Genomic DNA, 16,839 nt, shown 5'->3' with positions numbered 1-16,839 from the left:
AGATATATATACGTATATCCAATTGCACTATAAATACGATACTCTTAAAGAAAGACAGCCTGAGGTAGCTTCTTCTTATGCATTATGATTAACTGAAATAGTTATCTCACACGCAGTAGCAACACACCGGATCTATGTGTTGTTCTATCTGACGATTCTTTGAATTTTCGCAGTCATCATACGATACGTAATGTTTATAATATAGTTTCAGTTACGAGTGACTTCCGGTCGCCTAAGAGTACCTAGTCCATTTCTTTGATCTAGCCAAAATCGCATCCCGCGCCACTTTGTGCGGTCTTATTGTTTTTAATCGATCTTATACTTAATCGTCCGGAATCGCCATTGGTTTCGTCGATTGCCTACGTAGTCGGGCGCAGGAGGAGTTTGTTGAGGGTGTGTACAATGAGAAACGGAGAAAAAGAACGCAAGCAATTCGTCATTTGCTGCGACATTTTGCGGCGTAACTGTTATCAATACATTTGTTGCTAAAGATACTTCTATGTGCTTGACACATAAACGAGTGACGGGATAATTGTAATGGATATTTTCCGTTCCGTTTTTCTCCGGTATGAACTAGCCAGGTATTATTCCGCCAGCAGCAGACTGATTTGAGGTGACGCTTGTAATGACAGCGAAGCCACGATAGCCGCTATTGCGGCCGCCCTAAGATGACACCGAGCTTCGCAGTTGTCTCGCAGCCACTTCGTATTTGTCCCGGGTTTTGGCAGTCCTTTGGCTGGGTCGACGGTAACCGGCAAGAATGTGTCAATCTAAGTGAAACTTCCATACGTTTAGGTTTTGAAATGTAATATTGCTTTCCTGACGCGACTGCCGCTGTGTCCAGCGGCTTCGCTAACGACAACACCTGGTGCTGTCACACGGCACTAGTGAAGGAGGCAAATGGATAGGACCGAATAGTAAACTCGATAATAATAGAGCGGGCCTCCGTGATCCTGTAACGCTAAGATAGGAAGATTACGATCATTGAAAATAATACGTCGTCAGTTACAATGTAGAGGAAAATCACTTTTCTGTAAAAAAAAAAAAAAATGTATCTGTATTGCATTATATGTCCTTATTGAATTAAAAGACAGTAGTCAGTTGCCGCTTCTTCTGTGTTTGCACGATGTGTGAGCTGCATTTTGAATTCGGCTTTCTCCTTGTTAGTTTTTCGCGACTTCGCTTTGTGTTTAAGCGGAATTCTTCAGCTACTTGCTCAAGTAAGTAAGCAAGCAGACACAGCGACCTATTAGAATCCTAACGTATTTAATAATTTAGCAAGGCTTAGGCTGTCGTCGCTCGAGCTGATGACTTGTTTTATTATTTCTGCTTACTTCACCTGTCATCTATGACCCGTAACAAAAGTAAAGGCCAAGGCGCGATCATAGTCAGCTTGCACAGCCTGTGACCCAGAAAGACCGCCTTAGTTCTCGAAGAAACAGGTGACACTCGAAATGGTATCTTTTCCCACGAGAGAAACGGGACGTGGCCTCACTCCTTATAAGCTTTTTCGCTCATCAAATGTCTAATTCACTGGTAAAAAACGCTCTGGCAAATTAAATCGTTACCACTTTCTTTGCCGTCGATGTTCTAGGTATCGGCGTCGATTAAAGGACATTCCGGCTTTTTGCACATGACACCCACATGTACCACTAGATCGCCCTAGTAACACCTCATTGCAGTAGGCTCTAGCTATACGCCGGGGCAGTCAGACTTCCTTCCTGACCGACCAGCTACGTTTCTCCTGAACTCTTCTGTAACTAGCAACGATTCCACGTCGATTTTCAGGTGGAAACTTAGGAGAACAGATTGTTGATGATAGAATATAATAGGACTCAATCTATATTTACACCCCACGATATCGCTGGCAACAACAGTCGTCCTGGTGACAACAGCGAGACTTCCGCGGCAGTAGCCGCCGGCCCACGTTCTCTATATCAAATGTCTATAAATTTTTTTTGCCTATGTTGCTCCTGTTGTCCCTAAGGTCCGCGCTCTTCACTGCATATTTGTATTTTACTAAGATCGAATCGGCTGGCGGCGAACGCCAAACAGCAGGTCGAGTCAGGTGGGGTTTCATAGCTGACGCTGTGGCACTTGACCTCTGTGCCTGATTGAAGTAACTAATGAATAGGCAACGATTGATATCGTTGATGTAAGCCCGGCTCATGTGATTTACGTCTATGCGTTTCGCCATATTGCTTGTTGCGAGCTGCCGTTTGCGCTGTTGTTCGAAAGGCAAACGTAGCTAGCGCGGATAACCCTGAAGACGGACAGCACTGCGCACTTGGTATTCTCGTATAGACGCGCCATGGCCACGACCACGAGAAGGCAATGGCCACAATAACAACCACGACCATGAAAACAACAACAACAGCTGCAGTAGCAGTGGGCTAGATACAGGAATATATATATATAGCAAAAGGTTACAATTCGGACACACTTTTGCTGACTGTCTGCTGTAAAAGATACCCGTTGATTCGATATTTTTGAGATGAAGGTCAACTATTTATAGATCGAAACGCCGAAACGTTACGGTAAAAAGACAGCGCGTCGCTTCAGAATTTGAGCAAAGATCAGCTATTATCTAATATGTTCAATATTTTAAGCTTCCTTTTTGCCCAAATTTGACGGTCTACGATATTGCCACTTTTCACACGGTTTCTGAAAAATGTGGGGAAGATTTGAAGAGACAAGCCGGAAGGTATTTCATAGAATCTAGACTTAAAGGGTTCGAGAAATGATTAAGATAGTCTAAAAAAAAAGCCCATTTTTGAGCTGGATTTTTCATATATGAAAATTGACGATCATTTTGAAAAGCACAATGTCAATTCTTGACTGGATCGTGTAGATAAACTTTAACGGTTAGTGATTTTGAAATTTTCTGCGTTTTTGAATAACTGTTGCATGTTTGAGTAATTGCATATTTGGACTTTCGGCCTGCTATCGGCCCACATTTAATTGCTCTGAAAATAAGTGACACCTTAGCAAGTTTACATCTATCAGTATCGCTTAAAACATAATTATTATAAAAAGCTATTTGTGGATTTTGAAGATAACTAATGAGTGGTCCAGGTCCCGAATCGAAGTTGTGATCGCGGTTAACGATAATTATATTAAATAAGCATGACAACGAGAAATGATACTGCGAGAAAATGCAAAACATTCTTTCTAGAAAATTTTAGAAACAGCTTGTTCTTTCTGTCTGGAAGCAAAATCTCGTATAAAAATGGATTTTAGCCTTGTTACAGATTTAGCGCGACTTCGCCTCTAACCAATAAGGAATCGATTCACAATAAATTTGGGCAACTGGCTGTGTTTAAGGTATCTACGCGTTATAGCAGATTTTCGTGGGATGATCCTATCCGCTAATAAAGTTGAACGTCAATAAACAGCTTGAGACGGAGCCACCTTCACTTATGTTAATCTTGCCCTAGCATATTTCTTTAACACACAATGTGTGAAATATGTATTATGAACATAATAATAAATGGCCTTCGATTATACGAACTCAGCTGCACACAATTCAACCATATCATAAACCTAGCCCGACGCAATTGCGGAGCCGTTGCAGGCAATGACCGATTCGAAAGTGTAACCGAAACGTCCGTTTGAAATTCTATCTCTTAGTTTGACGGGTCGATTTCATTCGCATTTTTAGTTTACTGATATGCATCTCCTATCAGGTCGCAGCGGACAACCCACGATGCCTAAATCGGTGTCACATGCATAGACAACCTCAAAAAATTTGCTCCGCTGACATTGGAGTTTACATAAGCGTTTTACTTGTTCGAATGTCAATCAATGTAACATTTGGTAGGAATTATGGAAAACATTAAATGTCTTGATTTTTCTAGATATTTACATAGAATTAAACTTGTCTACACTGATAGCTTTTAAAAACACGAAGTTTGTTGAATTCAGAATAATCTTTCGCTGTTGAGTATGTTAGTGGAAAACAGTGAATCTACAAAATCGACTCTTCGCAGATATAGGAGAAGCTAAAGAAGCACCCCACTAAATTTGTTCCACGTACGCTAGAGACTCTCGAGGTAAAGGATATAGACCCATCTAACGACCATCTTCTATTAACGGTGGCTTGAGGCAATCTTCATCGGGCTCGAAAGAGTTCTATACAGTGTTTTTCTATACGGAGAATATCTTACTTACTTGTCAAGTTACTTTTAAATGGTTCTTCCAGCTATTGGATCCTTGTTGTACACTGCATACGGATCCCGGATTGTTTCTACAGCTTTCTGATTTCGGTGCAGTATAGATAACAAGTACTGTAAGTGCTGTTTTATCCCCTATACCTCTCCAGGTCGAGTCCAAACTCGAGGGAAAAAATTTCGGACCCGAAAAAAACGATGACAACGACGCGCAAAAAGGGCTTTTCAACGCAGCACTAGCAATAAGCGAACAAAAACAGTCGTTTTTTTACCGAAAAACGAAGTAGGTTGAGAAGATTTGCCATTATAAACTCTAGTAGCTACGTTTATTATTATTATTGTTATCATCGTTTGTTCGATAGGGAAATTTAGCGATAGCTACTACGGCAGGGGAAGACCAGTGGGCAAAGCTGTTTTTAGAACCGTACAATCATATCTAGCATATAGAACAAACAATATATAAATGCCTTAATTGTCACCGTTGTCTTTCCATGTTCAGCGGACTTAACTTCCTCGACCTGATGACGCGCCTGGGTGCCATCGACAACCTTCCCAAGGCACCATTTACCATGGGATGCGAGCTTGCTGGAGTTGTTGAGGCTGTAGGCGAAAAAGTTGAGAGCTTCGTCGTTGGGCAAAGGTGTGTTATGATTGCCTAGGTACATCTTTGTGACAACATTGCTAATAAATGAACTAAGTTAGTAAATGTATAAACTAATGGATTGCCTCTATCAACCCGAATTGATATTTTATGAGATATTTTTGACGGTCCACGTATCATACATCGAATAACGTTCTTTGCTTCTAGATAAATTCTTAGCTCGCTTCTTATATACTTTTGCCTTTATATTTATCTTACCAGGTTGAATCCATAGCTTGTTAAATAATAATAATAATGATGATAATTACTAATACACTTGTTTTATAACGGTTTATAACGATCGTACCAAGCAGCGAATCTGTTGTAAGTAGATAATCCGTTTTATTATAGCATTATTATACCGTCTTAGTTTGGCTCCTCTGCTGAGACAATACTCAAGTAGCCGGCACAATGTTTCGTCCTCTGTATTATTGATAATGCATTTGCCATATACTACTTTTATCTAATATTGTTACATTTTTTTTCTCCGAGGCCTCGATTGTCTTATTTCGTGAATGATTTACATGGATCCTTGCATATGTACTAAACGAACCAACATGTATTGGATTTGTGGGTAGGGCTGCGTACGTGAAGTCACTTAACACAGAGTACGTTCTTATTATATAAATAAAAATAACGCATATTTCTAATAATAACAATAATAGTAATATTATCTTATTTTATAAGAACTTTTTTTTTAAAAATGAGCGTCGTTTTGAATGATGGTAACTACAGATGTTATTTACAAGTAATTAATACTCGAATTGCAAAAATTTACGCATAATGTATATATTTTCCTTCTACCGTAGATGTTTTCAAAGTATTATCGCTGACAATGATGGGCTATAAACTTACGAGCTGCTAGCTTGCTGTTGTGATGCATCCTTGCAATTGCGTCTCTTAAATCTTTATCGTTTTTCGGGCGTAGATTCTATCTTCCAATTCTTCCTATAAAAAAATCCATTAGGAGAATAGACAAGGTATTTTATGGGGCTTCGTCATCCAATTCATCTGTTTAAAAGATTCTAACTAAGATATGAGATCCCATCGTGATAATAGTGTGCATATGTCCGTTGTTTCCGAAATAAAACTTGCACTTTTTTTCGAGTTTCATCGAATCATATTGAATTGTCTGGTAAAACAGGTTCTTTTAGTAAGTTCAAATTGGTCCAATTAGTTCTTTGCTAGTATTGCCGTTTCGGCCTGTAATTAATTCTTGATGAATTTATATGACGTCACACGGGGGTTAACGATGCCCGATAAGTATAATTATGTGGGTTAATCGTGCTAATTAGTTTTAATGTAGCTTTATTGTTTGAAACAATCTTTCTTGAAAATGGTGTATCCATTTTTTTCTAAGAGATTGTTTTCCTCTATCCGGATGATATATTACATGAATATTACAGTGAATATATACATTGTTCGAATGTAACGTTTCCATTTACAATTTAAAATATAATGGACATTTAATTTGCTGATGGCAAGTTTAGTGCTTGCCTAACGTTTCCTTTGTGCTTGCACGACATCACGATCGCAATTCTTACTTAATTTTCTTAAAATTAATTATGGTCTTGCCATTGTTATTTTCAACTAATGACACCCTGAGAAGAAAGAATTGTCATATCGTTCTAGCCTCTTTAACAGTATGTACATGTTGTATCTTGCAATGTACGTGTTTTTCGGACGACCTGTAGAAAAAATGTATGTATTCTTGCTAAAGTTTTACACTTTAAACGCAGAGGTACTTCTTAGAATTTGCTTAGTGGCTATCCAGTGCGGAAAATGTGGCCGCTTTGCACGTAGCTAGGAGTCAATGGTAGAGGAAGGATGGCATAAACAGTTTACAAAAGGAGCGAGTCAACACTTGAAGATAGAACACTGAGTGGCGCTCGAGTCGCTGCAGCTCAGCTGAACTGGGTCTGCCCGAAACTGACGGCAGCTTTAGCGTATTTTTTGTATCAACAAGAAACGCATCGTAATTTGGATGCTATGCAATTTTAGTATGTTCTCGCTTTGACTGAATCTTTGATAGCGATGTGACAAACTAGTCTGTGACTTTTTAAACACAAAGTGTTCGTTTAGCTAGTTACCGGAGTCGAATCCTTATAGTAAAACGTCTGTTAGTGGTCCGCAAAGAAACTATTCAAGTACGACTCGCGTAAAAGCCCGAGAATTCCATATGTTTGCGACAAATCATACGTTAATAATGTAACGACGTTATATGCGTGTGTTAACGGCAATGCTGCTCGCACGTTCGTGCCGCCGCCGCCGCCATAAGTGCTGCTGCTTCCGTTGCTGTTGTCGACATTCCTTTAGAGGTGGTATGTCGTGGTCGGCCAACAAATTTATATTATCTTTTCTCGGTTGGATAATCACATCTGAATAGAAAACGAAACAGAAAACGAGGGTAAGCGGACTGAGTTGACAAACTCCTCCCTGTCTTGATGCCGACACAAGGCAACAGGCGCGCAGTGGCCTAAACACAGATAGATGAATTGAAGCATGATTTGCTTTTTGCCATCCATACATGCCGTCTTATTTGCGAAGTCAGTTTGATTCGCCTATTTCTTTTTTTCCTTTATCGCGAATCTTTTTCCGTACTTGGTGACGATAATAGTTCGTCTGCGTATGCATACATTTGATGTCTAGTCTAATTACCCGTACAAGTCTGGCATGGTGCGGGTAGGTAGTATGCATCTGCTTAAGCGTGTTGCCATAGCAACCACAACTAACAAGCGTGCTGCTACGGTGGTTCGAATCTCAGCATCGAAAAGAACCAGTTATTAATATTCATGAAAGTAAAAAGTGAGGGAACAATTAGAAGTCGGTATTATTAGACTAATATATAGTATATATATATATATAGTATAGTTGCCACGTTGTTTCATAGGTCTGTGTTCGAGGTTCTCGTGACAGCATAGTTGGTAACGTATTTGCCTGGCAATTTTAGGAATACGTTATGGTCTAGGTTCGTAGACCGTGGCATTAGACACACTTCATTTCGTGCTCCCAGGTCAGCCATGTGTTGAAATACCAAACCGGATGTAGAATTCGAAACACAGGTCGTCGTCGAAAGAACTCATAGATACAAGTCCAGCAAAACCTGCTTTGGTCAGACTCCTAGTGGGGCATGTCCTTGATGGTACACCTAAATATAGAAAATTCCCAGGATTGACCACATAAATAATACCTAGAATAGAATAGAAGAAAGGTCCAAGTAACGAGCTTATCCAGCGTGTAAGCGCTGCTAAAGGTCGCATCGCGACACCGCAGTTCTTACCGACGGCGCTGTGGCTGATGGGTATTTGTGTTGCCAAATCCAGCTTAACTTAAAACATCCACCGTGATAAAATAGATCATCATTGAACTTAAAGCGATCGCCCCTTATTTATAGGCACCGATCGCCTTGGATGGTTACCGTAGCGAAAAATTTCGAAAGACGAAGAAGCGCTCCGGGCCCTGTGCTCATTTATTTGCTACGTCCAACAGACCAATTTGCTATTTGCATTTTTCTAATTTTGTTAGTTAGTTTCTTCGAACTGATTCGGACCTGTTCTCGTAACAACTTTCATAATTTCGCCATTACGAAACAGTATTTCGGCGACGACAATATTTCTGCATATATTGATCATGGTAATACTAAAGCTTATCCGGATACGGGGAATACGTTTCATGACCAGATTTACTAGATTTAGTCTAGCATATACTATTGACTGCCAATTAAATTCGTGCCAATCGACGTGTGAAGGATACATCCACCGCTACCGCTGCCGCTTCGAAACTAATTTCATAAATTTTTTGTTTTTCTGTTACAACACTGCTGATGATGAAGTGACTCGCCGTTCGAAAACGCACTTCAAGCACGCTGTCGAGTGCTTCTTTTTTAACCGCGTTATTAAATATTCTCTTCTCAACCAACGGCACCTTTACAGAGAGGGTTTCTTCGAACTTCGATACGCAAACGATTGTATGCTACGCAGAAACTAATTTTATCGTTATTTATGCGAACTTTTCACATGCGCAGACACTAGATACCTTTGTGTCTTTCGGCCGACGCTTAGCAAAGGGCATATGGTATGCTTCAAATTACATGGGCGCCTTTTCGCCACCCGAGGCAAATAGTCCGTACAGATTGTGAAGGAAACGATGTATACGCTGCAGATACGGAGTATATATATACTTGAAAATTAAACTTGACATCAATTATGATGGCCGTTTGTTCGTTTTATTAGCAGTGCCGCTTGGGAAATGATGTAGGGTTACAAAGCAGTACTAATTCTTTCAGCATCATTCTTTTGGGCCCGCGTTCCACCTGTCATCGACTACTCGTCACTATACTGCCAAATAGCAAAAACAAACCTCTATCGTCCCCTAATAAACAAACCGATTCTGAGTCGCCAGTTGACTAACAAAATGGACCAATTCTGCAGGAGCACTACAGATATTCCGTACATATTCGTGTTACTAAAGTTTATTCAAGGGTGATCTTCTTTCTTCTCTGACTTATAATCGATAAAAAGTGAAAATACGCTCGTCGTTGCCAGGAGCAATGAGTGAGCAGCTTGCGATTAGTCATTGCCATAGTGCTCGTTTTCCTTTTTAGAGTATTCGGCCTTTCCCTCAAGTTCCTGCCTTTTTCAGTCTCTCTAGTCTATTTTTCACCAATGCACACGCTCTATTATTACGCCGGCGCTCGTTCCGATCCTGTTCATGAACTACAAATAGTCCCCCGATGGGGGTTCGACTAATTCGATTCGTAGCCATAAAAAATGAAGAGTTGAATGTGAAGAATTCGCTTTGGCAATTACGTTCTATAGTCTTTCAGTATGAGAGAAGAGATGGCTATTAAGAAGACATTAGACGGGTGTCTGAAGATCGGAGAGCAGGCATGTCAGTATTTCTTAATTAACATAATTAAGGTATTCATATAGTTAGTGAACGGTAGGCTGAAGGGTCTTATTTGTTTTCTCGTTGAAAGTAGAAAGTATAACGTGTAATAGATAAATGTGGGTGATGACTGTTTCGTTTATGCACAACGGTTTGCTTCCTAAAAATTCATAGAAACACGCCAGGTAGGCTGGCTGGCTGGTTTCAATATTTTACGAACATTTTTTTTTGCTTATTTTCTATTGTTGTTGACGTGTTACTGATACTGATGGGTTCAATCGTTTTTGCAGGGTGTGCGCCATCTCCGACATGAAGGCATGGGCAGAACTAGTTGCTGTGCCAGCTAAACATTGCTATCCAATTCCCGATGGAGTCTCTTACCAGGTTCGCTCCTGATGTTTATATGACGAGGGTTTTACGTCCTAATTGGGCTTTGTTTTCTATTTATTATATCGTTCAAGGTATCTGCAAATGGAAACTGTTCAATATAGGCGAATAAAATCAATTTTAATGTATTTCTAGCGCCCTGTCTCGGCTCTTTTTAAAATCTTTTTGTTATAATTGATGTGAACTGATGCCAATTGTAATGTTCCGTAGGATGCGGCCGCTCTCCTGGTGAACTACACCGTAGCTCACGCGTTGCTTTTCGATGTGGCCAACCTTTGCGAGGGACAAATCATTCTCATACACTCTATCGGTTCGTATTGTTTGCTCTTTATTCTTTTTACTTTATTAGTTGGTTCGCGCTATATTCATTTTGAGCCCCTGAGACAAATTGTGATTCACGTAACGGGGTGCTATCTCACAAGTGAAACTGGTTGGTGTATGACAAACGCATAAGCTAAATTTCTAGCAATTAAACTAAATGAGAATTATTATGATAAAGCGATACAAGTGCAATTGGCGAGATTTTTAATGTTGGCATAATTTAGGGGGCGGTGTGGGCCAAGCGCTTGCCCAGCTCAGCAAGATGGTTCCTGATGTCACCGTCATTGGAACAGCCTCGAAGGCCAAGCATGAGCAGCTCAAGGACGTCTGCCAACATCTACTTGAGCGCGAGAGCTGCTATGTTACCCAGGTAGGCGATCGCGCCCTTCATTTGACACCACCAAATTTGTATAATTTTCTATGGAAAAAGAAGAAAAAGTGAGTGAATCACTCGGTTAGGTGGCACTTTACCGCGCTTAAATATTTATCCAACACAGCAACACTGAACAGAAACAATAATTCTCATTCGTTGAGATCTTCCTATACTCGTCTATATTATAGATTGGTCAGTAAATCATGCTAATCTATCAGCTTGAGAGTTTGTTATGGATTTCTAATTTGAAATTCGGAGATAAACAGGTGTCGACGTAGGTAGAACGATAAAGAGAATCAACTTATTGTACGTGCGTAGTAACGTGTCTTAAAAGTCGATATTTGATTTTTCTAGGTTAAAAAGATTGCTGAATCGGGAGTCGATCTTGTTCTAGACTGTTCCTGCGGAGAAGACGTCAATAAGGTTAGAGTTTAAAGGGAAATTTGAGTTAAGTAAATACATATGACCTCTCACTTTCGAGTTCTGCACTCGGTATCATCGTTGGACATCCCAGCAGACGGCTGGCTGGTTCCCAGCACGAAACAGGGCAAATACGTTACCCCCCTAAGCTATCACGGGGACAAATACTTATAACCAATGAATACAAAACCTGCGCGTCGTAGCTCGAAAACGAGCTCTTGCGGAGATCAACCACTATCTGCTCGTATACCTAATAACGTGTTCATGTGATACACGAAACTAGATCACTTGTATAAAACCGAGTGAGGTATGTTATCTCACTTTGAGTGTTCTTACTAACTTATTTCTTTTTTCTAAGCCTGTTAAACGACTGACGTTTACGTCATTATACCATTAGCAATGCTAACTGTTTGCTGACTCATCTACTTTACGTCAATCCATAGGCATTTATTAAAATGGAAAATAAAAAATTCAAGGGGAAACGCGATGCTTATTAACGAATGATTATTTCTTTTCCTTTCCTATTTTGCTGTACCTCCAGGGCTACGCTCTACTGAAGCCTATGGGTCGTTACGTATTATATGGCACCTCGTTTTTCGTGTCGGGCGAGACCAAGAATCTATTCTCGTTCGCTAAGAGTTGGTGGCAAGTGGACCGTATCAACCCGATCAAGCTCTACGATGACAATAAGTCCATCAGTGGTTTCAATCTTCGTCACCTTCTATTCCAGCAAGGCCAACACGAGTACGTCGCTCGTAAAGTCCAAACCGTATTCGAGCTCTTCAAGGCCTCGAAGATCTCGCCTGTCATTGACTCCGTTTGGGCCTTCGAGGACATAGCTGAAGCCATGCAGAAAATGCACGATCGTCGCAATCTCGGCAAGCTTTTGCTTGATCCTGCTCAAGCGCCTAAGCCTCGGCCCGCAGAGCCCGAAAAGCCCGTCAAGGTCGGTAGAAAGGTTCGTGACCCCCCCCATTATCCTCACCTACCTAGTCCTGCAAAAATCCTGTGTTTTGTGGCTACCGATTAGTGTGTTTGTCATTTGGCCTGCGATTCTAAGGGAGACCCTCGTGCATCGAGTACAGTTTGATTGCATCAGCATCGTAAGATCGTGCCTTGCTTTATTTCGTGTGTAGTGCAGTGTGCCTATGCGCTGGGCAGATGCTGTATGAGCTTGTTGCCCTTATGCAGCCATCCACGAATCAAGTTCTCCAGCATACCTTCTATTCCTGCCTGCAGGGCCTAGTTGATGTATTACTGTGCAAATATACTATAGTTCAATAATACGACACATTATACTTGTGAATTTATTAGGTATTACTAGGTGGGCGAAAATCGCGCATGATATTTGCTTTCTGGTTGATCTATGTTTTTACTTGTAATTATACTACTGTATTTGTCTAGTTTTTATTTACTGTCCAGCGAAATTTTATGAAATTTGATTTTTAGTGAAATTTGCTAATAAGTTTTTTGATTGATATTTAGTACTGTGTTATCTAATTCCTACCAAGATATAGTCCTATATGCATGCATATACAAAATACTGCTCACTTGGCTTGAATGTATATTTGAACTGATATTGCCACGTAGCGTAACTAACATTTTTATCCTCATCTACATTACTGAATGCTCATTCAGGAGAGCAAGAAAGAGAAACGCAACAAGGAAAAGAAGGAAGCCGACAAGGAGAACGGGGACAAAAAGGATATTAAGGATAAAAAAGACGAAAAGACTGAAGGCGATAAGGACAAAAAGGAGAATGGCGATGCCAAGGATGACACCAAAAAAGATGACAAAGTATGTAACTATGTGCTCTTCTACATTTTTTTTTGTTTTCCCCCTCTCTCAACTTTTGACGTTCTAAGATCGTCGAACGTCTAAGAAGGAACCGGTTTCTAATAAGATGTCATAATTGTTACTATATGGACCGGCATCTCACGAGGTGTAAGATGTATTGGCATGACATCTGGTCTCAACAAGCGTGTCGTACACCCTTCGTGATGCTTATGAACAATCGCTATTTTTTAATTTTAGGCAACTACCAATGGCGAGGCAGAAAAAGACGGCGAGAAGAAGGAGTAAATTGGGACACCCTAACGCAATGATGACCTTGCGGGAGGTCTTGGGGCTGCCCCTCGCGAGGCTCAAAGCACTCTCTCAGGACCGCTATTCAGACAAACAATGAAAATGGAACAATGGTAACCCGGACGAAAATGTAGAGAAGAGCAGTAAACAAGAAGAAGAGTACGGTAAAGATGTTTAAATGTCGACCGTCGAAAGATTTTTGAAGCGATAAAAAAGGAAACTATAATTAGGAGCATTTTATTTTTAACTCAGCAACACAATGACCGATGTAAACAGCGAGATAGACGAAGGACGGAACTATTTACTACGATGGACGGACATAACAAAAAAAACGGAAAAAATGAAAATAGAATAAATGAGAAACTAAAAGTTGCTTGAACTGTGACAAGCAGAAAAAGAGAAGCGCAAATATTGTGGAAATATGGGAAAAAAGAGTGCGGTTGATAGAGAGCTAGCGATTTATAAAGATATAGAGAGAGAGAGAGCGAAAGATATATATATATAGAGAGAGAGAGAGAAAGAGAGAGAAAGAGAGAGAGAGAGAGAGAGAGAGAGGCATAACGATTGTTGATGGAGCCCCGTTGAGAGTAGCACAATTTTATCGTAAAACAAGAAAACACAACTCTAAAGACATGGACCTCCGGGTCTCAATACAATGTTTCAAGAAAAGAGGCGGCGACAGACTGTAGTGGTCCAAAACAAAATTAGAAGCGGGACAGCTAGTTGGAATAATGTTACAACTGGGGGGTTGAAATGGTGGAAAGAAGCACAAACTGCATGCAGTTCGGTTAAGATAATATCGTTCGACGGGGATGACCCGTTTAGCGAATAACGGAAATTTGTCGTCAGTGTTATAAACGTCAAACAACGCGGCAAGGCTAACACAACCCAGCGCAGAATTCCCTATCTACGACTATCGCTTCACCTTTCCCATAAACGTCCTCATACCATCCTGGCAAATTCGGTTGAGAGATCTTTTTATTACACACCATACTACCAGTATTAGCAGTATAGTGGAAGAGACAACGAACAGTGAGATTAAAAGTGCTGTTCGTTATTATTAGTTTTAGAAGATCTTGTACTTTGTGTACGTACTTTCATTGGATACAACATCGCTACGGATACCGAGATTGATGATAATAATGATAATAATAATAATAATAATAACAGAAATAATAAATATATTGTAATTTTAAAAAATGACAACATTTGAATGCGATTGCATGGGTGTGAAGTTTTTGGCGACATAACCTACCTTGACCTAACTGCGTAGATTATTGTCAGGTCTCCTAATCAGCGGTAAACAGGGCACTTGTAGGTTTCTTTTGAACAGGAACACAGATTTCAAGAAAATCGAGATAAACCAGAGACGGCAAGTGCGATACAGATCTATCATCAGAACAATTTTAAATCAACGGGTGACGTAGCTTTCGTTAACTAGTTGGCGCTCATGGAGATGTTTTTAGCGTGGAATAGTGGGTAAACGGCAGTGTTCGTGAAATCTTTTACCCCTGATGAGGGAAGGTTAGGGTAACTGACAGAAGGACCGTTCCTTAAAGTCAATTGGAACCGACAACTAGCTGAGGGTACACATATCTATGATACCATCATGAAGGAATGAGCTACAAACGGTACTATGGTAACATTTGTTTCGTTGTTAATAAATATGCTAACGATGTTGATTAGTCCAACGAGGGTCGCCGCCCCTTTGACTATTAGACCAGCAGCAGTCCGAGTGCGAAGCAAGAAACGATGTGGTTGAAGGTGATCAAAATGAAAATGCTATAAATAGGAAGACACGAGTAGAACATTACAAAGACCATAAAAAAGCTATATATAAATGGATGAACTAGGTAAGGACAACAGGTGAAATGATGCTGCTCGTAAGTTATTTTTCGCTAATTTTGTTGGCGGGAAAAATCTTCTATACGCCAAAAAAAAGTTGACAAACTAGACGAAGCGCAAAAACTTAAAAAAAAAAACAAAAAAAATTACCATATATTCATTCGTCTGTATTATTTTAAAAAAAGCCGCCTCAAATCACCTATTTGCTTGACTGACATATATATATATATATATATATATATATATAAAAGCTATTATAATGGGCATGTGAAATTGGACTTATTACGATTACAATGATTATTGTAGCTGATATGATGATGATGATGATGATGATGATGAGGAGGAGGACGACACGAAGTGTATAACGAAATGTTAAAGCCAGACGTGTGAGGATGCTGACATTGATATGGCTATTTAATCGTTGACTGGCTGATATCGATATTATTGTGGCAATTGTATTACGGTAGACGTAGGGTGCAAAGGCAGGCAATGAATAACGGAAACAGTGAAATTATTATTACGCTTACTATATAAACAGGTACGCTAACGCTACATAAGCGACATGAAGTTGACGGGAAGCGTAAAAAAAAAGCGAGAGACAAGAAGAAGGGTTAGTATGAGGTACACGTTTTCGAGATGATGATGATCTGCGTTATTTTCGAAGCAACTAGACTAGGCGACAAATCGGACTACGATAAAGAACTGTCGAATACCGAGTAACGGCTCGTTCAGTAATTTACTCGCGCTGTGCTAAAAAGTGCTCCTGAAACCCATCCAGATGAGCGGCTGGCGTATTGGACTCGTATCAACGAACCATCATATTCCATTGTTTTCCTGCTCATCCTTACAACCATCCCTTTTTAGACATATGTACATCAAATAGAAAGAAAAGTCTTCGTGTTATAAGTGCATCATTTTGAGGGTAGAAGATACGCTAAGGAGGCACGCTAGACACCTTGCACGTTTCCTTGAAGCCACTGCCAATTCTGTAGGGCCGAGCGATTTCCACGAAATGTTACCGATGGTAGTGCAATTGCTCATTCGGCTTTTGTAGTAACTGTAGTTAAAATTGTGTGTAAAAATTCTCCCCCGAATCTCAAAAAGCAAAAATCAAATTTCGATAGAGACCTGACTAGCATACGCCAATGGGAGATAACGATTGGCTTCTCTCTAATAGCTACGGTAGCAACAACACAGTCACAATGAGATAAAATTTGAGCCAAATATAACAGCCATTCATTCTTGAATGTTTGAACTGGGCTTTCCCCGCAACGGCGTGAGTATTATAAAAGGAAAATGATCCAAAATTTACCTAAACCTTCCTACGATCCGTACGTTATACCAACGACCGTTTGTGGACCGAGTCTAACTTATCCGACAATTGCCGTCTTGTTGACAACAGAACGATGGACAACCACGAGATTTGAGCTGCCCGCAGCCGCTCCAACAGTTGCAATGTTTTTCTTCTCAAAACGGAGGATACGAACAATAAAAACCTAAAAAAATAAGGGATTGGATAGACGTCCCCTCAACTCAGGACGCCGCACATGACACACGAACAGACTCATCTACTTGTGTCCATTCACAAACAGACAGACGTAAAATGGTCATAGACTAATGCATACTATTATATACCAAACACAGATCGGATGCTTATATATATATGTATATATACATATATACACATATATACATATACATATATATCCATA

The 16,839-nt window shown here is 40.2% G+C and overlaps 1 protein-coding gene across 2 annotated transcripts; it reads left to right on the top strand.

Moving 5' to 3' along the window:
• The first annotated feature begins 4,645 nt into the window (after positions 1-4,645).
• LOC111270131 (putative NADPH-dependent quinone oxidoreductase VAT1L) lies at positions 4,646-14,977 on the top strand. Of its 2 annotated transcripts, none has more exons than XM_022850183.2 (8): positions 4,646-4,809; positions 9,987-10,080; positions 10,294-10,393; positions 10,629-10,774; positions 11,132-11,200; positions 11,739-12,143; positions 12,836-12,994; positions 13,232-14,977. In XM_022850183.2, the coding sequence occupies exons 1-8, from the start codon at positions 4,661-4,663 to the stop codon at positions 13,277-13,279; spliced, it is 1,170 nt and encodes a 389-aa protein (XP_022705918.1). In that variant the 5' UTR covers positions 4,646-4,660; the 3' UTR covers positions 13,280-14,977. The 2 variants fall into 2 exon arrangements, with proteins under 2 accessions (XP_022705918.1, XP_022705917.1); XM_022850182.2 differs by having other exon boundaries at positions 11,739-12,155.
• Positions 14,978-16,839: the final 1,862 nt, after the last annotated feature.

The sequence above is a fragment of the Varroa jacobsoni genome, unplaced genomic scaffold (assembly GCF_002532875.2).
Source record: "Varroa jacobsoni isolate VJ856 unplaced genomic scaffold, vjacob_1.0 scaffold_1448, whole genome shotgun sequence".
Taxonomy (NCBI): Eukaryota; Metazoa; Arthropoda; class Arachnida; order Mesostigmata; family Varroidae; genus Varroa; species Varroa jacobsoni.
Note: the sequence above shows the minus strand (reverse complement) of the source record. Positions and strands in the feature narration are given on the sequence as shown.

Excerpts from the sequence above, each read along its gene's own strand:
- LOC111270131 (XM_022850182.2), top strand. The coding sequence starts at position 4,661 with ATGTTCAGCGGACTTAACTTCCTCGACCTGATGACGCGCCTGGGTGCC. Across the intron at positions 10,775-11,131 it reads AGAGCTGCTATGTTACCCAG|GTTAAAAAGATTGCTGAATC; the intron begins GTAGGCGATCGC and ends TGATTTTTCTAG. Across the intron at positions 11,201-11,738 it reads GCGGAGAAGACGTCAATAAG|GGCTACGCTCTACTGAAGCC; the intron begins GTTAGAGTTTAA and ends CTGTACCTCCAG.